The following is a 23,645-nucleotide window of genomic DNA, read 5'->3' on the forward strand; positions in this document are numbered from 1 at the left end:
TCTCATTTTTCTCTGTCGTTTCTCGAATCCTCTCCTGTTCACTTAGCCTTCTGTGTTTCACATCTCACTCGTTCCCAACCCCTCACTTTTCAGTTCTCTGCCCTCCTTTTGTGAAGGGTGGGGGTCTCTGACTCTGAGAAAATTGATAGTTTTGTGAAAAAATGTTTCAAAAGGGTTTTAGGTACAAACTTCCGGTTATAGAAGAAATAAGTCCTGGGGATGGCATGTACAGCATGGTAACTATAATTGACAATACTGTGTTGTATATTTGACAGTTTTTAAGAGAGTAGATCTCAAAAGTTCTTATCACAAGGAAAACAAAATTATAAGTGTGTGGTGACGATGTTAATTATACTTACTGTGGCGATCATTTTGCAATATATACAAACGTCAAACCATTAGGTTGAACATCTGAAACTAATATGTTATATGCTAATTATATCTCAATTGAAATAATGGCCCAAAACAAGTGTTTTAAAGCCTGCCCAACAATGAAGGGTGATCTTTTCTTGGGCTAATTTGAGAAAGGAAGCAAAGAAGGGGAAAGAAAAGAAATGACTGCTGGAGGGAAGGGTCTGCTGGGTAGGAGGAGTGAGGGGGAGGGCTGGCACACACCGTTTTTCCCTAAACATCTCTCTTTTCTTTTTCTTCAAATCCTTCTCTCTTCTTCTTTTTTCTTTGCCTTTTTTCTGCTGGGGAGGGTAGATCTCATTGGAAGAGAAGGGGAAGAGCTGGAGAAGTTAGATTAAGCAATCTTCACTGAGGGACCTGGACTGAGCCCAAAAAAGGCAAAGTCTTCCAGACTTCGAATGGCCTGGGCTGTTGAAAGTTATCCCCCACTTTGCTTGTGCCCTTATTTCATGTGCAGCTTTGTGCTAACGGTTCTTCTACACGTTTTCATTTGATCCTCACAGAAAGTCTAGGGTGGGGAAAACAGCATCCACGTTTTGCATAAAAGACAAGAGACGCTCAGAGAGATGAAGTCACTTGCTAAGGAGCCTAGTTAGGCTGCAAACCCAGGTCTGTCCGACTTGGAAATCTGTGCTCTTCCCATTGTGCTAGCCCACCGGGACCCTCTGGAAACTACCTGTTGTCACCTTTCCTATGTCCCCACCGTAGCCTCTGCTCCCAGGTGCTCCCCATTCCCAATCAGTAGATGCATTTCCCAGACAACAGCAGCAATGCTCTCTACAAGCCAGCCTCTTTCCTACAGGTTCTATGTGCGTGAACTCTTCAGGTTGTCCGTGTTTCATAGATAAGAGACTGGAGCCCAAAGAGGTTAAATATCCGCCTGTTAAAAGGGTCACAGAGCAGGTCATTTGTAACCCGAGGATCAGCAAAGCACCAGGGAAAAGGAACTGTGTGGTACAGAGGAGTTTCCCTTTGGGGAGGCAGATCCATTTTAAAAGCAGAACTTGTGGCCCCAGAGCAGTGGTGTGCAGGGAGAAGTTTAACAACTGGCGGGGGGCCTGGGCGCTTATTTGAAGCTCTGATTCCATGAGTGTAAACATTCTCCCTGTGGCTTATTGCACCCTGTCAGTGATGTCACTGAAGGTCAAGTTGGTAAGACATGGGAACCATGGGTACTCCAGAGCCTATGGGCTTTGGCAGCCACCGAAGCACCTTTAGTTGGTGGCATGTGTAAAAGATCAAGCTTCCTACCTACTCCTGCCTACTAAACAGTCTCTAACTTAAGTCTCAGACTTAAGTGGCTTTTCTTGAATGAGTCCTTTTTATTTGGGACCCTTGCTTTGTCACCACTAGAGAACTCCATTCATACTTCTCCTTCCACTTCCCTACCACACCCTGCGATTTAATTTCTGTTTTTTCTTAACTCATTTCCAAATCACTGCTTCCCCTTCCACTTACACCTCATGACTAATTCTCCAACAGAAGCAACGTAGCAGGGTGGGGGAAGGAGCAAACTCTGCAGCCTGACTCCTCGGTTTTAACCTCTCCTTGACTGCCTGTGTGACCTTGGACAACTTACTTAACTTCTCTGTGCTATACCTACCGCCAATGTAAAGCCCTTGGTACAGTGACCTTTTAAGTGTTAGCTTCTATTAGTATTATTTCCTCCTGGGTGGCCTTGGTTTTCCAAGCATCCCCTCTTTCCCCCTTCTTGTCCCTGTCCCTTTGCTGCCATAAGAAAGCCAGGACCTCTGCCTCCTACGACTGTCCTATCTGGCTCCCTCTACGTAGCCAGGCGGTCACCCCCAGTTTCACTGCCTGCCTCTCCCCACTGTCCCCAGCCAGCCCGGCTCCCCACATGCCTCAGCCCATTTCTCTGGATGGAAGTTAGCAGGCCTTTTGCTTTTATGATAAGGAAAGTGTGGAGAACACAGGCCTCCCATGGCGGAACGCTACTTAGCTATGTTGTTTCTCTTGCAAGCCTCTCCGCTTTGGGGTCAGGTGAATTTATCCTGCCCTGGCCCTCCAGGTGGCCCAATATGAACACTTCAGTTTATTTTACATTTTAGAGTGGAGCTGAAATTAGGAGATTTTTTTTTGTTTGTTTAATGAAAGTCTTATTTATTATCACTCATAAAATATATTTGGGGACAAAAAATAAGTAAATAAAAAATCAAAAACCCTGAAAGATGTCACTGTCCTTGGCTCATTTATGTATGTCGAGTACATAGACTTGGCAAGGGCACGTTGGAATTTGCTACAGTAAGTACCTTTCTGCCAGTCCCCTTGTCGCTTTTCTGCATGCCATCCCCGACCCAGCCCCTGGGAAAAGTCTGGAGAAGATGGAGATGGCTAACCCCCTATTATTTCTCTAATCCTTGGGTACATTTTTCTCCTCACTAGGGAGACAATTGAGTTTGGTCGCTCCTTTCTCAGGAACAAATATGGAGAGTTACGCTGGCTACCTCACCGTGAATAAGACTTACAACAGCAACCTTTTCTTCTGGTTCTTTCCGGCTCAGGTAAGCCTGCCCCAGCGCCTTAATAGGACACTGACCCTCAAGAGCGGACGCTCTGCTCCAGGGTAGAAATATTAGCCTACAACCAACTTAAGGGTGTATTTATTTTTAATCTTTTAGATGTTTTCTTCTTTTTCTTTTCTAAAAATAAGCACCGGTGACTCGGTGTGGTTTTCCTGTTTATGTGCAGGAAACAAATGTTTGTGGGGAGGTCCAATGTTTAAATTCCTTACAGCCTTATTCAGAATATTAATCCTACCACCTTCTTCCTGCCACAGACTTCTTCCTATCTTTTTGTGGTTTTGTTCTAAAAATACCTGAGGGCAGGGATGGGCAGTGGGGAGCAGAAGGAAGATAAGGAGCTAGGGAGTGAGACTTCTGAAGTTCACAGGTAGTAGTGTCCAAGCATGTCTTAATTTAGTCTTGTATGGCTGCCCTGTCTGTGGGTTTGCTGGGCCAGTTAATATTCCTGCACTCACTCTTTCATACATCCAGTACCCATTAATTGAGCAGTACTACCATGTTTCCCCGAAAATAAGACCTAGCTGGACCATTAGAGCTGATGCATCTTTTGGAGCAAAAATTAGTATAAGATCTGGTCTTATTTTACTATAATATAAGACTAGGTCTTTATAATATAATATAACATAGTATAATATATAACTAATGTAATATGACATAATATAATACCCAGTCTTGTTTTACTATAAGACTGGGTATTATATTGTGTTATATAATACCCGGTCTTATATTAATTTTTGCTCCAAAAGACACATTAGAGCTGATGGTCCAGCTAGGTCTTATTTTCTGGGAAACACACTGTGTGGAGACACAGAGGAGAGGACTCTGGGCCTTTGGGAAAGGGATGGGGAAGACTGGTAATTGAGGATGGCTTCCTGGAGAAGGAAGCCACTCCCCCTCTTAAATCTATAGAGACACAGTGGGTATTCTCTTGTATTTTACCAATCCTAATTAACTACTTTTAGGGTCACTTAGTTTTTCAGCATGAGCAAGTCATTTAGGCTTATGGATACTGTTAGGGGTATTGGCAGGGGTGCTGAGATGCCTAAACAAATATTATACCACCGCAAGGTAATTTTCTATTTTTATTTTGCAAATCGGATTTGCTTTAGAAGCCAGAGAAAACAATGAGAAAGCCGTCCCTCTGGAGGGTGGTATTTATATTTGCATGTGATTTACATGTAGCAATGCTGTATATATAATGACTAGATAAATTGCTTAATCTAGGGTAGTTTTCAAATTAAATTGCTTCTTTTGGTATGGTTGGGTTGTATTTTCTTGACTTCTCATTTCTGGTTTCCCAACCATGACCTCTGACATAGTTCACCACATAGTTGTGAATGGAGGGAGGCATGTAAGAAATGGTGAGGAATTCTAGATACTTTTGGGCTGGGCTTATCGTAGTCTTCAGGCTGTCACCTACATTGGGAAGACTTCCCTGGGCCCTAGATAAATTTTCTTATTTCTTCCTCAGTGTTACTGTTGAGTGAGGTAAATGAGGAACCTAGAGCATAAAATTTAAGGAAGGATTCACATGCAGTGTTTGACAAATGCAAGCTGGATACGTGACTATCCTCCAGACTCCTGCTGGTTTCCCCCCCCCAGCCCTTTGGTACCCAACTGGAAACCAGAGGATCAAGGAGTCTGGTCCATAAAGTTCTGCCTTCCAGGGCACAGAGCAGAGACTGGAACTCCAGAGGCAATCAGGAAAACATCCAACTATCCAACACATCTATCTTAAGGAGAACTGATGTAAATTAAGCCAAGAAATATGACCTAATTCTAACAGGTGGAAATTTTCTTTGTGTTCTTGGAAGTCTCTTAAACTTTATGCCTTTTAGAAACCATAGTATAAAAGTGTATTTTTGATATTGTATCTATCAATATTATTGAATACAGGGATTTATCATGAATCCCTTTGTATTAGTTTTCTATTGCTTCTATACAAATATTCACAAACTTAGTGGCTTAAACAACACTAACTTATTATTTTACAGTTCTGGAAATCAGAAGTCCAACACGAGTCTCACTGAGGGCTGCAGTCCTTCTGGAGGCTCTAAAGGGAAAATCTGTTTCCTTGCTTTGTGCAATTTCTAGAAGCTGCCTGCATTCCTTCACTTGGCACCTTCCACCATTTTCAGGGAAAATGGGTTGAATCTTTCTCACATTGCATCACTCTGGCTGACTCCATAGCCACTTCACTTTCTCTGACTTGTTTTCTGCTTCATTTTTCTACGGGGAAGGACCCTTGTGATCACATTGGGCCCACCCCCGCATCGTCTCCCTACCTGCAGGTCTGTTGACTGATGATCTTAATTCCATCTGCAACATTAATTCCCCTTTACCATGTAGCTTAACCTGTTCACAGGTTCTTGGGATTAGGATGTGGACATCTTTGGGGAGACACTCTTCTGTGCAAAATGGATACCTGAAAAAATTTGCCTACATTAGTGACTCTCAAGAGTGTTCCCTCTCAGTGATTCTCACATTTTATTGTATTTAAGAATTCTCTCTGAATTCTCCCAGGATGCTGACTTGTCAGTGGGAAGAGTCCATCCAATTGTAGAATTAACAGGTGGAGCATACCGAAGAAACTATTACTCCAGCCTGTGGGCCGCCAGCCTGTATTCAGCGTTTCTGGTCCCCAAGTGGCCCACATTCCTTTTACTAGAAAGAAACAACTAGAGCAGGCAAACCCAGATGTAGGCGGGTGTGGTCCCACGCACACACCTGGGATGAGGGCTGGAATGGGGGGCTGGGGACACGAGTGCAGCCTGTGGGGATCAGCTTCCCTAATCCTGCCTGGTATTCCTCTAAGGCCTGTTGGGGCTCAGCAGGCATTGCAATCTCTGCCTCCCCCAACCCAACCCCAGCCCCCAGAAACCTGATTCCTTACTTTTTCTTCTGCTTTGGTAGCTGTTTATGATACCAGTAAGTTCCTTCAGTAAGTTCCTCAATGACTTTTGCATATTGAGTCTTCTTTAGTAATGATTCAGATTTGTGAAAACAGGAATTAATGGTTAGGGAAGTGATCAAATGAAAATAAAACAAAGACCCAGTTTTTTCTTAGGTTGCCTCCGAGCAGGTTAACAGCTATGTGTAGAATGTAGGTGATGCACTGGGGTACTAAAGCTGGTCAGGAAAATGGGCTTAGGCTCTGCACCCTCTCTTGGTTGCTAGACTGAGGTCTGAACCCCCACACTCACCGCATTAAAAAAATGACTGAACTGTTGGGGTTCCCCCTTAATTAAATGAAGTCCTCGCTATGCATCTCCTGATTGGATTATGTTTTGAGGGGACTAGTCCTGTAGCCCTAAACACGTTCTAAGATGATCCCAGCAGACATAAACACCAGGCCGCCATGACAGGAAGAAAGACGCTTAAGCACAGAGTATACTATTGAAAATGACAGACTACGCTTCAGGGAACAGAGGCAAAGATGAAAAGACAGTACCGCTGACAGCTGTCACCCTATGGCAGCCAGGATGGATTGTTCCAAAGCCTCCTTACCAGGGGCCCACCTGCAAAGCCAGGTCTCTGAGGCCCCAAAGCAACCATTCCTGCTGAGTCAGTTGGGCTATAAATGATGGAATGGGCCAGTTTGGGTAAAGGAGATAAAGCATGTGAGAAGCAGCAGCAGTGGTTACCCAGATGGGAGAGAGTTCCTTTCATTTGGCAGATATATTAGTTCCTGGCCTGTCTCAGGGAAGCAGCTGATATTGTCATCGAGAGAGAAATGACCCTATAGAAAATGAAGGTAGAGAAAATAAGAGGTCCAGGAAGGATGAGACATTTGTAATATCCTCTGTGTATTTTTTTGGGTTGCTCTTTCTCAAATTAGTTTTGTTTTCCTGTTATTTCTGTGAGATTCCCCTGTTATTGTGTACAAATCAGTGCATAATGGATTCTAGAACTTGAAATTGGTGTGCAGTGGGGATACAATCTGCAAGAGAAATGAACAGGCATTTTGTATAAGATAAAAAGTACAATGAAGCCAATAAAAATGGAACAGTTATAATAGCTGTTGTTAATTGAACACTGACTCCACGCTAAACGCTGTGCATTTTTGAAATGTAGTCCTGAAAATAACTACACGAGGAATGAATTATCCTCATTTTATAGATGAAGAAGATTACAGAGATTAAATAATTAGCCCCAACAAGAGATTGGCAGAATTGGAATTTAAAACTAGATCTGGGGTGGAGAAAATCTTTGCTCTTGCCCAGCATGGATGATCCTGAGAAAACACTCACGGAAGGTACTAGACTCCAGTTGTTACAGGTATGGCTCTTGAGTTAGTCAAGCTTGCATAAAACCTTGGCTCCCCTGCTCGTGCCAGATGTGACCTTGGGCATATTTTCTTCACTTCTCGGAGCCTTGGTTTCTTTGTTTTAAAGTGAGGATCAAAATACCCACTTGACAATTGTTCTGAGACAAATGAGATGATGTGGGAAAGTCCTTAGTTTGGGGCCTGATACATAGTGAGCAGCGTTGCTATTGTTATTATTTAAATATTATCGAAATCATTATCATTATTAGTTTTCCTGTAATAAACAGACATACTGTACAGAACAAGCCAAGCACAATGTGGGAGGTTAGAGAAGACAGGAATGAGGGGGCTATTCCAACACGGAAGGAGTTGAATGCTGGCCAGGAGCGTGGATTAATTGCTTACCGGGTGAGGAAATCACAAAGTGAAATTGGGATTTTTCACATTTAAGAAGATAAAAAGGTGTAGAGATTATTGTTTTTTAAAATTAGAATCCTTCTCATTGGAAAAAAGTATCCAATATTTGACTTTTCTGTGGGAATATAGAAAATCTGTTGGATACATTTAGCCAAAGCCCACGGATTATTTCTCTCGAATGTCATGGAGCCCAAACCTGAGATGTTAAAGGTTAGACCTAGGCCCCTTCACTCAGGACCCCATCTTGCTCCTCGGGCCAAAAGGAATGGCTGGGATTCCTGGAGTCTGAGTACACTGAGTGTGACTGAGAAAGGACAGTGTCACGTCAAGAAGTCAGGCTGGGGTAGGGTGAGGCCTGGGGCACCTGGAGGCAACATTTGAGGGGTGCTCTCCCTCAGGATCATGCAGGTGCTGACCCTTCTTAACCAGACACCAGGAAAATCAGCAGAGCACAGGATTAGGTTGGCACAGTCCAGAAACCCACAATCCATGCAAGGGCAGTGAACAGCTCTGCTATTCCTGGGCCAACGCAGAAGGCCTTCTCTCTGTGAGTGGGACAGCATGTCCCTGAGAATACCTGGAAGCCTGCAGGACCGTCCACTCTGGGGGTGAAGGCATGGAATCAGGTCCCTCTGGATCTAACCTGTGCTAGGTTCACTCCCTCCTCTGGATGGCAGAATTTCTTGGGCAACAGTAGAAGTGATAGAGGGCAGTGGCTCTCAGACTTGCAGCTGCTCCTCAGAAATACCTGGGGAGTTTTGCAAATATAAAGCTTTCCCAGCTCAGCGTCCAGCCCCTCCCAGCAGAGATTCTGATCCAGTAGATCTGGAGAGGGCTCAGGGATCAATATTTCTAACAAGCACCACAATGATTCCAGTACAACTAGTCAGAGGGCTTGCATTTGGGAAGCGAGAACTAAAGGCTAGAACACCAGGGTTCTCATTCTATGTACACAGTTGCTGGCTATACAGCTTGGGACTGGGCATTCGTACTCTCGGGGCTTCAGATTTCTCATAGAAATAAAGATGTTAAGCCTAGTTGATTTCTAAGGTCCCTTCTCAATTTTACATTCTATGGCTCATGAGTTTTAGCCAATTTGCCTACTAGACATGCCTGAATGTGCAACCTAAGTGATAAAAACATCCAAGCAGTGTAAGTCAGGGTCTGGATTGAATGAATAAGCCCTTGAACTTGTGGCATCTGTGGTAACTAACCTCCAAGATAGTTGCCAGTGATCTTCCTTTCTTGGTCTGCATGGTCCGGTGTAGTCCCCTACCATGTCGAATCCAGGCCGGCCTTCCATGTTGAATCCAGGCCGGCCTTTGTGGCCAATACATCATAGCAGAAATGACGGTGTGTGACTTCCAAGGTTTATATCGGGCAGGACTGCTTCTGCCTTGGTCTCTCAGATCATTCAGTCTGAGGGAAGCCGGATGCCAGGTTGGGGACTGCTAAAGCCCCAACAAACCTATATGGACAAACCTATATGGAGAGGAAGTGAGGCGTCCACCCTCCCGTCAACACCAACCTTGGCTGATGTTCACCTCGCCCCAGTCAAGCTTTCAGATGACCGCAGCCCCAGCCGATATCTTGACTGCACGTTAATAACTTGACTCCTGAGAGACCCTGAGCCAGAGCTGTGTAGCCAGATATCCCCAAATGCCTGACCAACAGAAAACATGAGAGATAATAAGTGATTATTGTTGTCTTACGCCATTAAGGTTTGGAGACATGTTATGTAGCACTGGATAACTAAGACAGCCTCTTCTCATATATGCTTGGACTGTGACCGTGCTATCTTGTGACAACTAGAACTTTGGGTGTGGTGACTACTGTGCCAGGTTTTTTTGTTGTTTGGGGGGTGTTTTTTTTTGTGTGTGTTTTTTTTTCCCCTCTTAGCTTCAATTCTACCCTCTTACCTGATTTAAGAACTTTAAACGTGTTCCCATGCAGCTAATATGATGTTAAGCTTTGTCAGTAGAGGGCGCTGGAGGGACATGGTAGGAGGAAGTTGGCTTCTCTTCCAGTTCCCTTGTCTGGTGTTTTGCTTTCTCTTGGCCCTACTGCCTAGTTTGTCAGGAATATGTGTGTGGGGACACTCAGAGACTCTGCCCTAGCTGGGAACCCAGGCCATGGAGACCCTCGACAAGCATATAGCCCTGGCTCTGTCCCAGTGGGGCCCTGTCCACATGGTCGCCACACATCTCCAGCCTTGCCCCCACAGCAGGCTTCCTACAGCTCATTCCCCTCCACAGCCCTCTCACGAGCCTTGACCACCTATTCCCTGCAGGATGGTTTCCCACAGCCCACCCATCACACACACTGTGCACTCCTGGTTGCATGCCTCCTTTCAAGCAAGTGGGCTCCCAACATCCTGACATTTTTTGCACTCCCTACCCTGCCAGTCACAGCCCGCTGTCCCTGGAGGCCTTTCCTACTTGTCCAGGGACTGTTGGCCACCTTTAGGCTGGGGACCTATGACCTTCTCGGCCACCCAGTGGGTTACTGCTCTACCTTCTCCAACAAGGTCTGTACTGTAGCCTTGGGAAGGGCCCCTTATGAGTTTGTCCATCCTGGACACGCTCTCAGCCCAGGTAGTCTTTAGAATTCTCTTTACATATTTATGGTTATTCTCCCATTATAATGAATACCTCTTTATATTAAAACGTCCCTGTTCCTGGGTGAACACAGGAAGCCCACCCAGCATGCTGGTATTTGCCCAACACTGAGGATGTCGCTCCTGGGGGCATTCCAACCTAATCTTGCCCATGGCTGGCAGGGGCCACAACAAACACTGAAACTTGTAACAGAATTAAAGATCAATGTTTCTGGGTTAAAAATAATAATACTAATTTAAAAAATAGAAAAATTTAAAAATTAAAATTACTGTGTGGTTTCTATCTCCCGATCGCACCCTAACTGATATAGCCACCCCGTTCTAAATCCTTCTCTCCTGCCTGGAGACGCCAAGGGCAAAAAGTGTGGTCTGGCCTAAGGAACCAGGAAATGAAGAGGCATCAGGAGCCAGAATAGCCAGTCTTTTTGTCTCAGCCTCATTCCACCCAATGCCACAGGATCACCCATCTGTGCTTTGTTCTTCTTTCTGGGCAGATCAACATGTTTTGCTTCTCCAGGCATTTGGCAGAAGATGGCTTACCCCCAGTTTCCAAGTTTACCTGTCCTTGGACCATGCAATCAACAGAGATTAACTAGCACTTCTCCTAGGGGCAGAGTGTGATGGGCCAGTTTGGGTCAGGTGTTCTTTCTTGGTATAATCAGCTAAGGCTGCCGGTGCTGGATCACGTGACATAAACATGGCTAATGGGCCCTTTCTATTGCTAAATAAATGGAGAGTCAGTTCTTAGAGAAGGGGGTGTGTGCTGGACAGATCTCTTAAAATATGTGTCACCACAGATGGCTACAAATCCATTTGTCATACAGCAAAGATTTGGAGGTCACAGACATTTGTCTTTGAACTTTCACTGTTTATCTTCTCTTTACTATATACTCAATGCATCAGGGATCAAGAAGAATATAAGGTAGGTGAGATAAAACAAGAAGAAAGTAGCTAAAACTTAAATTATAGGTCATTCCATCTATCGGCATATTTGAACTCTGCAGAAACCTTTTGTGTGCCTGATTCCCTTTGAGAAATGAAAATTTAACATAGAGAGGAAAGTAGCTAACTTTTTCAGGCATTTCTTTCTTTGCATCAAGAAGGGAAAGTAGGTCCTTTTCTCTACGATTCTCCCCTCCCCCCCATTCCCTCTAAAGTTCCACTTTCTGGCAGGGCACAGAGACGCCATAACTAGGAAGGAAAAAAGGTGAGAAGGATTCTCATGGAGTGTAATCTGCCTAAAACTAATGGTATAATTTAAGAGTCAGTGGGAGCTTAGAGTGATGTAAGGAGGCCTCAAAACAGAAGAAAGTGTGAAAATGTTTATTTTCCATTGGTAGTGCGGTGGCGACAATCATAGTACAGGAAGATTTAGTGAGTGGTTAACACCAACTACTGTAACTAAAATTCCTCCGAAAAACACAGAATGTCTTAAGCAAGTAGTCTGTATGTGTTGGGAGTATGTGTGTAGAATTAAAATGGTATTAGGTACCTATTAACAATCTGGTCACTAAACCAATTGCTTTACGTAAGAAGTCCTGCCTTCATTTACAGCATTAGTGCAGTAGCTGAAGTATCAGCTGAACTGGGATCTGGGTGGCAAAATGGGAGTCCATTCAAACATACGTGAGGGAATCTCAAGACATTTACTTGGGGTACTAATGACCTCAATTAAGATAGAACACATTACTTAAACCACACAAATGATCAGCCTCTGCATATAGAAGTGTGAAGGGAGCCTTAATTAATTTACTAATTGCACTTCTCATTTTAAGTGGTACCATTGATTTGGGTCCATTAGTGGTTTAGTTGCTGTTTCTCTTACAAAGTGAGAGGTACCTTATTGGGGGTGGTAAGAAGGGGGTAGCTGGAGTATGTACCCGGCCCTCGCCATTGGCAGAAAATGTTTCCCTAATGCATATCGAGATACCTAAGATTCCCTAGTGTCACTCCAATAAGTCCTCTGTATAAAATACAACCATGGTACTTGCCAATACACAAGTCTTGAGTGACCCCCACCCTGCATATGAACTTACTGCCTCAGTGATATGTGTAAGGCCTCAGGAGAAGGTTATCTGTACCATGTCACATAGAGGAGGGCCCAGAGGATGGAACAGAAGATGGTTATGGTTTGATTGGGGGGGGGGGCAGGGTGGAAAGGGAGACTCAGAGCATAAGGGGATGCTATCCATGGACGACATGTCCACATGAGAGCAATAGGGCAGGAGAGTTCTAGTTTAGTTCCATTTAGTTTACACATAGAGTCTCCACTAGGCTCACTTAGACGCAAGGAGAAAGGACGAAAGGAAGGGTGTTTCTGAGAATCTTTTCATGCACAGCATGCTAAACTATCTAAATGTTTCACTTACTTCAAATGACAGTCTATTGAGACATACGGTAGACTTTTCACCATCATTGTGAATAAGTAATGGGATGGGCTAATGTGAGAAATTGTGAAATTTCCTTCTGTAGGGATTTTTAAAAACGGACTAGATAACCGGTCTCCTTCTAGGCTGTTCACTTTGGAGCAAACCCTCCAAGTTCATGAATTAGCCACCAGGGGTCACCAGAAGAACCCAAAGGGCTTCTGAGACAAAGCAGTAGTTTCTTGTTCACCAACAAAAAGTGCTGGTTTGTGGGACCTGTTGTTGCTACAGAGACTTCTCACTTAAATATTTAGGATGCGTTTTATATTTAGAATTTCTTTGACCCTTCTTTCTGATCATCAGTTCTCACCACACCTCTGTATCATTTATAGAGATTTTATTTTCTTTTTAATTAAATATATATAAACGCTTATCAGTGAGGGATTAGTCATCTTTTAGGTCTCAGCTCAAATGTTAGCCTGTCACCAGAGGCCTTCTTTAAGTATTCACTCTTATGTCCCTCATTATTCGCTCATATCACCCATTTATTTAATTACTTATTTAATTCCTCCCTCACCAGAGAAGAATCAGAGCTAACTAAATGTGTCAGACACTGTTATAAGGGCTGTGCATATATTAACTGTTTGACTCTGCAACAACAACTATATCAGATAGACATTATTCTCATTATTTTGAAGCAGAAGCCGCTGAGGCACAGAGAAGTTAAGTAACTTGCCCAAGGTCACACAGCGGTAAAATAGCATAGTTGGAACTCAAGCCTTAGCAGTCTGTTGCCAAAATCCGTGCTCTTAATCATTTGGTATCCTACCGAATGGGAGCTGCTCGGCATCCCCAGCCCTAGAACAGTGCCTAGGAGCAGTCTGTGTTATTTGTTAAATGAATGTGGTAAATTCAGATGATAACGTACTGAGGTGAAGAGATTTCCACATGTTGTTAAGTGAATACAGCAAATACAGAGTATTATTTATAGCCTGATCCTATTTTTGAAAAATAAATAATATTTATGTATATAGCATGTATAATATCTAATATAATATGTATGTATATATATATGTGTGTATATATATATATATGTATATATGTAGGTGCACAGAGAAAAATCTGGAAGACTAAACAACTAAACATCTCATGATCATCTCTAGGGAATAGGATTGGTGGGGCAAGGGGGATTTTTTTTATACCCTCTTTGAAAAAAAATTAAGAATAAGTACTTTCTTTATAATGTAAAAAGTTTTAAGGAAAATTTTAAACACTTTTGACAAAAATAAATGTCCTATATCTCTTGTTTCATACACTCTTCAATTATAGCTTCAAAACAACAAATACGTTAAAGTCCTAAATTGTGTAGAATTGTAAAGGAATTAAAGCAGTTGTTTCTCATGTCACTTGATACCAAGCTTTGCAATGTGCTTTTTGTTCAGGATGTTGCATTGACTTTTATTCTTTCCTAAGTGGGGGGTAGAGCGTGGGAGAAGGGCTGCATTCTCATAATCGACGGCTACTGGAAATATCACCCTAGGAATTGTCACATAATAACTTTATGCCATTCTTCTTGACATAATTATTGTTATATGTCACATTATGATGTCATATTATATTATAAAAGTCTGCATGCTGTGATATAACTAACTACCTTTTGGGGTTTTAGCATGGAACATGTAAACCTTTATTTTCCAGCATCTGACTTGTGCATTTCATTCCAGATAAGGGCCTATCTGTTCACAGGTTGGTTGGCTGGCTCATCAAAGTAGAAAGATGTGTGTGTGTGGAGTTTTCTTTAAAAATGGGCTTGTTCAAGGGCTGTTGAGGTCATTCACCTCCTTCAGGAAAGTACATTTGAGGAACAAGGTCAGCTGAGGTTGGAGGTGTATATGCAGATCTCTTATTATTTAAGCATTCCAAGAATGCAGTGTCCTGGGCTTCCAAGTTGCATAATAAAGATATTTGGCACCGAGGTGTTTGACTTGACTTTGTAGTGTGGCCTCTCAGGGTCAGGCTATTTTTCTGAGCTGGGAGCTCCCATCCTTGTGCCAGGTCACAGGAAAGGACATGAAAAGCAAGGGGAGGATAGGGTGGAGACCAGAGGGCTTGGGGCAGCAAGAGGGCAAACTCTCCATCACCCTTGCAGATTCTCAGTCCCACCTACACATGGAACCACATGGGAGCTTTTAAAAAAAGACTGATGTCTGCCTCACCCCAGATCAATTGAATTAGACTCTCTGGGATTTGGGCCTAGGCAGTAGTTTTTTTTAAAAAAGCTCTGCAAGTTGCTTTAATAGGCAGCCAAGGTTGAGAACCACTGGCTGGTGTGTAGCGCACTGGGGCTTCTAGAAGTTCATGTGCATATTTGGAAGAAGTGGTGGGGGGATGTCCATTGGAATGGGTGGACCCACAGTATCTCATATTCTGGGAGGCTGGAAGTACTGCCATCCAGATTCCACTGTTTCTCTCCCTCTAATATGCGCCTACTGCTGAGTAAATACAACTGCAAGGTGGTCCTGCTCAGTGGTATTGAATAGCAAGTCAGGGGAGATAACAAAATCACTTATTCAAACAAAATACACACAGTTGGGTCCAGGCAGGTCAGGGCGAAGCTGGTTGTATTTATTTAGCACTGTAGAGTTTGCAACTTCATGACATACTTTCTCTTCTGGGCCTTCAGGCAAGCCTGTGAGGTGGGCATCACTGCCATTTGATGGATGAGGAAACTGAGGGCCCGAATCCCACAGCTCTTACGTGGCCAGGTAGAACCAGACCTATTTGGCTACCAACTGCAGGGCATTCTTGGCTTCCCCGCAGCAACCTTAAAAGGCTCTCTGATTTTGATTTTTCCTGTGTCAACTTATACAACAGACCCTTAGTCCTCTTGAATTCTTCATGGACATTTTAGGCAAGAGGACAAACACGTGAAAAACCAACCAGGGAAGATGTCGGCCAAAGGAGCAAGGAAAAACACCAAATGACCCACCTTTCCTATTCTCTCATTTATAGATGGTTTACCTTAATACCACCTATACATTTCTAATATTTATCTTTTATAGCAATAGCTAACATTTGCAGAACAGGTGCTATAAGCCACTCACTGGGCTTTATGCAAAGTAATTTATTAATTTATTTCTCCCAACAACCACATGAGAGAGGTACTATGATCCACGTTTTCCAGGGGAGGGAACTGAGGCCCAGAGAGCTTAGGCGACTTGCCTAAAGCCACACAGCTAGTAGGCAGTCAAGCCCAGATGTGAATCCAGGGCAGCGCAAGAGCTCACACACTTATCCATTGTGCTGTGCTGACTCTGGGAGCCATAGGCCTGCTGATGTAAGTTCCTAGTCTCACCCTGGGTTCCTACCTTTGCCACCTGTTTCCTCAGTTATAATAATCATTTAAACCCATTGTCCTTTTATCATGCATTAGGCATTGTTCCAAGGGCTTTACAAATAGTATCTCATTTAATTCCTTGATGCTGGAGAGTGGGCCCCAGAGCTAGCCCCCCATAGGGAGGCTGTTCATACCACCTCCTTTTTCAGCAAGGCCCCCTCGGCCCCTTTCCAAAGCTGCTAAAGGACTCCACGTGTGACTTTTCATGACTGGAGAAAAGAAATCCCTCTAGCCCCTCTGTCCTCATGGTTAGAACCCTGTATGACAACTCGTCCTGCAGGTTTGCGGCTGTGGCATCGCAGATCCCCTCCTGGGTCAGGCTTCCCTTCTGCCCACAGCCTGCTCACATCCAAGCAGAGGGAGCCAGTTCTCTCAGACTGACTAACGAAACGCTGATTTGTCTCCATGACTGAGCTAAGGAAGAGGCTGCAGGATTTTGTTCTGGGCTGAAGCAATAGGATCCCTGCTTGCCGAGCCTGGCTGACTGAACATGAACTGAGCCGAGGGTTCACTGGCACGTCCCGCTGTGAGCCTGGTTGGGGCCAGGTGGAGCTTCTTTGAGATGGCTCTGGAGGAGCCACTTTGGTCTAGGCCACCTCTGCCCTAACTGTTCTCACACCAGGTTCTTTTTTCTTGAGGATTTTCCCCGGCGTTTCCTTCCGTCTCCAGCAGTGTTTCCTGGCTCTTGTCGTGGCTGGATCCTTCTGTGCTTTCAGGTTTTAGTTCAGCTCTCAGGACTCATGGAGTCCGTCCCTGATCACCGTGTCTAAAGAGAACCCCTTTCTTTCTCAGCCCCCAATCACTCTCTTAACATCCCCCTATGTCCTTTTCACACTCTTTAGTTGTCACATTTATTTATTTACTTACTTATTGTCTGTACTCCCCATGAAAACGTAAGCTCCAAGAGGACAGGTTTTCTGTTTCACTCACTCCTCTGCTGTGTACCTTCTCCTAGCACGGTACCCGACCGGTATGAGGCACTCGATAGATACGGGTTGAAGGAAAGAATTAAAGAATTTTCCGTTGACACCTGAAACTAATAAAAAAAAAAAAAAGAATCTTCCCTTGAGAGTGATGGTATCAACACTTTACTGCCAGAAGCTAATTTTCAGCACCCCAAGCACTGCCAATGACCTTTTCTTGTTGACATCTCCCACGTCTCCTAAATTAATCCATTTGTTGCTGTTGTTTGCCTGGCTAACATCCCCGTGTTGAATGAAATTTTCTGTTGTCTTGGTGGGCACCTTCTTAGTGAATAAAATCAGGAAGGCTGTTTGGGCTCTCAGTGAAGGGGACAAACTCACTGAGGACGTGGGTTTTTTGTTGTGCTTCTTTGGGAAGATGTTGGTCATATGGGAAAGTACGCTGAAAGTTTAAACAGCTAAATATATATATATATGACCGCGCCCTAGACAGTATGCTGGGTGTCTGGGGGCATAGGAAGGCATAGATTCTACATTCAACGGGTTGTCTGGCCATTAGCGAGAAAAAACTTAGCACAAGGTGGACCCCAGGCTATGAGGCAAATACTAATCAAAACAACAAAAGATGGCCACCGGGCCTCTGCTTGTAGTGGAGAGTGGTCCTTAGGGTCTGGGGAGCCATTATGAGATTGATTCGAGGCTGGGAAACACAGAGGATTTGGGTAAATAAGTGTGTTGGGTGTTTTCTGGAGGATATTGTGCAGCCTTAGCACTCCGTGTGATCACTGCCCTCTCTGTCCCCTCTAGGGAGACCCATCGGAAGCTCCAGTAGTTCTTTGGCTGCAGGGTGGGCCGGGGAGTTCATCTATGTTTGGACTCTTTGTGGAACACGGACCTTATGTTGTCACACAAAACATGACTCGTAAGTATTGCTTGGACTTTGTTTTCGCATGGAGAATTTATCATCTGAACCTGTTATCTGCTCCAGAGATAATTTAGAGTGTACACGGAACCAGTAGGACTCGCTTAACAGTTCCAGGTTATAAAAACATGGCTTTCTGGCAATGTCTGCCCAAGAAGGAGGAGCCACCAGGGTGAACATCCAGGCTGGGCTGCTCTCTCCCTTGAAATTTGGGGGAAAGCTATTTCCTCGCAGTCTGCTGCTAACTCAACCAATCTGGTCTTACAAAAACAGGTGGTATTTATTACTTTTGGGCAAGCCTTTTTGCGTGGGCCTAATGGGTGGAATTACATCCCTAATTATTCACACGATCTGAACACTGTATGGTTCAGTCACATACATGATCAGACATCTTGGAAGCAAGATACTGTGGGTGGGGGCTGGGGTGAAGGAAGGAATGGAAAAGGAGCCACATCTGGCTGTAACCCGGGTTTACCTCCGTCTTTTTGGGGGGGATGTGGTGGGGGGTAGGGACTGTTTACTTTCCCTGGGCTAGAATTTGAAGGGTGAACCAGTTCATGACTCAGTAGAAAACCATGTGTGCCGATTCTGTGGAGGTTGTTCTCTTCAGTATTGGGTGGGAGGACAAGGTTTCAGGAGGACCGGATGTTAGGATGATTCATTGGATGGGACAGATGGTTTATCACGTGGGTTGTTGGTGGGTGTTCTACGTGAACCAGTCGCACAGGGTTTTATTTTCAAACTTCATCTTAGATGTAGAAGCCCTCTGGGTCTGGGGCAAAATGAAGGAGAGGAGAGGAAAAGGAAAAGGTGCTGGTGTCTCTTCCCCAGTGTGAGAGAGCAAAGCAATGTCAGACATGAGGAATGCATTGACGTGGTGAGGACAGGTGGGCATGTGGGGCTCCTGATCAGAACTAGGTCTTCAGATAGAATTCAATGGGATGCTTTTTCCCCACCCGTTCTCAAACCTCTTCTCTGTTTTACTAGTGCATACCCGAGAGTTTCCTTGGACCACCACGCTGTCCATGCTTTACATTGATAATCCAGTGAGTATCTGATGGTTCTAGCAATGTCAGGGTTAACCTCTCTTGTCTTTTTCCTCTTTATTAAGTACATTTATGAAATGGGGGGGGGGAGGAGGAAGTAGAGATTCAGGTTTTGTCTTCCTAAAATAGAATTTAATCTGTAGAATTTATTTTTGAGATTTAGTTTCTCTAATAGGTATTATTATATCCGAGTTTGGGAATTTTACTTGCTGCTTTCTCTCCTGCCTCATTTTTAATCTTATGAAACTATACTATCCAGGATAAGGGATTCATTTCTTTCCACTGATGACATGGCTTCCCCACATCATGGGTTATTATCATATAGTGTCAGGACTCTGAACATTTCAAATAGAATTCTAGATATAAAAAATCAGAATTTGTCACCTTCACTTATCACAGTGAGCAGAATGGCTCATCTCGGAACAAAAAGCAGAATTCTCGGTAAGTGCTTTGGAAGCTGAGTCCAATAAACTGCAGAATAAAAGAGTAAATTTAGAGTCAGCTTCTGCAGATTGGGAGTGTCTTTGCCCCCTAATTTCTCTAACTTCTCTAACTTCCCAGATGGTTCAAAGAGAAAACAGGAAAATAGAGGGGGGAAAAGTCCAAACATTTTTGTCCCCCCAACCCCACATTTTGTCAACCATCCTCTTTCCTAGTCTGTAATTGCATATTAAATGTCCTGTTCCCTTGGGTGTTCTGGGGAAAAAGAAAATTATACCTGGTGGGCGGTGCATTCCTTACACAAATGATTTACCCAACATAAGTAGAAGCTTCTTCTTTTGTTTACAGCTTAGTTGTCTATGAACTTCTCGGTGTAAGGAAACATTAGTTTAAAACTAATTCTTAATTGTTCTAAAGCCTCTTGTCTACTGAAGATGAAAGGGCTTAGTGGCCATTTTTCTCACAATAAGGAAATGAAACACACACACACACACACACACACACACACACACACACACACACCAATCTTTTCTCTCCAGCCTAGAGTTCCTTCTTCACAGGACAGCAGTGCACCCTCCAGTTGGCAGAGAAGAGACAACTTTGGGTCTTTTGATACTGTAGCAGGAGCAGAGAAGGGTGAATTCCTCATCCCTCCATCAACATCTGGCAGGGTCCCCTCTGTGGAATCAGGACAGGTCAGTCACTGACCTCAGGGCAGAATTTGGTGCTGATAGTTTATTAGGGCTTGGGGAAGGGGAGGGGAAATAGGTGAAAGGCAGTGTCCTTCTGTGAGGCTAACTACATGCATGTATGTGATGCAAAATCTAAGGTCAGGGGCTTAGCCTTTGGAATGGGTCCATTTCCTTCCAGGGTGCTGTCTCTCTCTATGGGGCTCCAAAGCATGTGTTTCTCTGTGTTTATTTCTGCTTATGTGTTTCACCTTCAGGTGGGCACTGGCTTCAGTTTTACAGATGATCCCCAAGGGTATGCCGTCAATGAGGATGACGTGGCCCGAGATTTGTTCAGGTAACAGGCCCTGGCTTTCTCTTGGCCTCCTTCAGACCAAACGTTTTTCTGTTTCAATAGGAAAATCCTTTTAGTAGTAGAAGTGTTATTGCCACACACACATACACACACACACACACACACACACACACACACACACACACACAGACTCTATTTTCCGCTTTGTTACATGATCCCTGGTAATTGTGAAATTGCCCACCAGAGAAAGTAACAAGGAAAGATGACCCCTTAAGGTATAATTTTAATTTGGTGAAAAATATCCTTTAAGAAACAATGGAAACAGCAGAATTATTCAACCAAAGATGATCTTCAAACCTTTCAGCCAGACGCCTGAGAGGTTTCTGCCTGCTTTCCAGCATTAGATTTAACTCTGCATTTGCCGAGAAGCAACATCTCAGATGTTTGTTTTCTTTCCCAGGTTTCCTCCTTTTGTGGCCTTCAGGTGCAGTTCTTCATTCTCTTGCTGCTTCTCATGACTTTTCAGGCTGAAAGCTGAGTTTGTTAGCTAGTCTCTTCACTTTTCTCTTCATTTTATAAAATTACTCTTTTACTGAAAACAAAAATAAGGAAAATGTAGTTGTAAGCCTGATCAAACGGTATACCTTTCTTTTTCTTACATTATTAGAGCTATTTTCAGTATATAAGAGGGTGCTAAAAAAATGTATACACATTTTAAGAAAGGAAATAATTGTATTAAAATTCTGCTCATGGTAAACACTTTGAGCACCTCTTGTAATTGCAGTCAAACGTGACTTCGGTATATATTGAGTATTACAATTTTAATAGTTTTTTTCCTTTCTTAAAATGTGTATACATTTTTTTAGCGCTCTCTCTCTCTCTCTCTCTCTCTCTCTATATATATATATATATATATATATATATATACACACACATATATTTTTTTTTTAAGTAAGTGACCTTTTTTGGTCACATTTTTCCAACCCATAAATTATTACTGGAGATGGAGTCCTGAATTCTTTCCAGTCACTAAGCCACCACTGTTTATGTGTTATAATAATGTACTAAAAGAGCCTAATGGCCAGAAAGAGTTAACTAGCTCCTCTACTCCCAACTTCCCCCCAACACTCAATCTGCTAATTACTTGGTCAGCAAACTCAACCAAGTCCAAAAGTGAAAGTGAATCCAATAGAGTCAGAGTTTTCTGATCTCTGACAAAAGCTTTCCGTTTTCGTGGTGACTGGGGAAGAGGAAAGAACAACTTCCTGGCCTTTCTCTCAGAGACGTTGCTCTCCCTTCTCTGCTTTCCGAGCCAGAAAAGAATATGGCTGCTGGTGTCTTCACTTTCATTTGCTGCATGTCCCATTTTTTAAATATTTCCATTCAGTTTCCCGGGGTTAGGGGAGAGATGCCGAGGACCCCACACTTCTGCTTCCAGGTACAGTGGGTTCTGGGAGCAGATTAGCCAGATCCCAGCAGAGGCCCCGCTCCCCTCCCTCTAGCTCACACTCCTCCTCTTTGCCTCCACAGACATAACTTCAATGGCTGCCCTTACGAATGGACTCAAGTACCATGTCTTTCTCATTGAGTACTGACTCTGTGCTGTCATTTTTCAAACAGGAAACTTACTTCTCTCCTCTGCCCTACCCTCCCGCTTCCACCACCACCACCACCACCACCATTCTTGTTTAAATCCAAACAAGCTTAGTTGTTTAACTAGCGCACACCCTGAGGGCAGAGGTTCTGTATTTAAGAAACACATCAATCCCCAATAAGCCATTTCTTTTTCTGTCTCTCCTTCCCCTAAGATGGTCACAGCTTCCAGTTGACCCTCCGGTGTGGATATTTACTGCTGACATGTGGTACATCTCCTCTTGCATGACATGGAAAGAGAGCCTATTTCAAAGCATCCATTGTTTATAGCTGTTTTAGTTCTTTTTGCTTCAGGCTCTTACGACTGGAAAATAGCTAATCAAGGGTAGTGAAGAAAACTGATTTCAGCTGTTTCCTTTATAGTTTACACTATTTGTTTCCCTTTGTGATTACATTCTTCTCTCCAGCTCTCCAGATGGGTGGCTAGAATAAGAAGGTCGCTTTGAAACCTGTAAATGACCTACTACAGGTTTAAAGAGTAAACCTTTCTTCTTCTCCCTTTGAAAACCATCTTTCTTTTTTTGCCCCTGAAAATCCCATTTCTTTTGACTATTAATAGCACCTGGCTTTAAGGAGTAACCTGCTAAAGAAGCATTTGACTTTCCCATTCAGGCTGCTTTTCTATGTATATGGAAATGAAACTTTTTTATTAACAAGATGTTTAAGTATTCTTCTTTTTTGCTTACTTGGATTGTGCTCTTGAACCACATTGCCGCTCTGGTTTAGAAAAAATATTACGGAAGAATAACACATTACTAACTTTGATTTAGAGTACACCAACTGGTGCCACTCTCCTTCTACCACTGTTTATTGATTGCCTACTATGTGCCAGACGCTGTTCCTGGGGCTGGTAATACAGCAGGAAGTAAGCCCACAGCCCCTGCTCTCGTGCTGGGCCTGAAAGTCTTTCCTAAGCAGCCAAATGAAAACGCTACTGTCATTCTATTCCACGTAGTGGTTTGCATGGGAAATTATATCTATTGCTAAACAAAGCTTCATAACACTATGACTATGAAACAGGTCTCACATATTAAATGAGACCATGGCATGACCCTCATCGGGTGAAGATCATGGCCTGGCCACCTCAGAGGTGGAATGAATGCGGAGAGTGGCTCCTTGGATGCAATACAACAAAACGTTCAAGATTCTTGTTGCTGAGCTTGTTTCGGTCAAACTGTCAGTGACTAAAGCTGCACCTTGTGTGGCTTTTGTTGTAATGGAGCTTTCGCTTAGATTATTTTAATTTTGATTCTCCTGAATGTCTTGTATTAATTATGCCTCTGACTCCATTAGAACTGATCAAATCGCAGTTCCGTCTTCTCATCTATAGGGCATTGCCATCTCCACGCACCTTCTCTGCCCTGAACCCACCATTTTTCCTTTTTGAAAAAATTATCTGAGGAGTCATTTTTTTTGCTAGTCATTCTCTCTTGCAACATCTCTTCCTGTTGTCCTTTAACATACCTTTCTGCCGCCAGGTAGCCTTTGACAAAATTCTAATTATTAGAGAAGTCCTTGGTGCAATGCCAGCAAATTTGCCAAGTGGAATTGCCTGGAAGAGGCATGCTTCCTGTGCCATATTGTACCTGAATACATGCTTGAAATGCATGCACACACACGTGTATTATGCATTATATACAGAGGGAGCCAAAAAATGT

At 43.5% G+C, this 23,645-nt stretch overlaps 1 protein-coding gene across 4 annotated transcripts in view; it reads left to right on the top strand.

Moving 5' to 3' along the window:
• CPVL (carboxypeptidase vitellogenic like) overlaps positions 1-23,645 on the top strand; it is a 114,567-nt gene that overhangs the window by 24,873 nt on the left and 66,049 nt on the right. For all 4 annotated transcript variants that reach the window (XM_081080316.1, XM_081080314.1, XM_081080317.1 and 1 more), the window contains 4 exons: positions 2,815-2,933; positions 17,749-17,863; positions 18,851-18,909; positions 20,297-20,376. In XM_081080316.1, coding sequence (XP_080936442.1) covers positions 2,815-2,933; positions 17,749-17,863; positions 18,851-18,909; positions 20,297-20,376 — 373 coding nt within the window. The remainder of the gene's footprint in view (positions 1-2,814; positions 2,934-17,748; positions 17,864-18,850; positions 18,910-20,296; positions 20,377-23,645) is intronic.

Source organism: Rhinolophus hipposideros (genome assembly GCF_964194185.1).
Source record: "Rhinolophus hipposideros genome assembly, chromosome: 18".
Taxonomy (NCBI): domain Eukaryota; kingdom Metazoa; phylum Chordata; class Mammalia; order Chiroptera; family Rhinolophidae; genus Rhinolophus; species Rhinolophus hipposideros.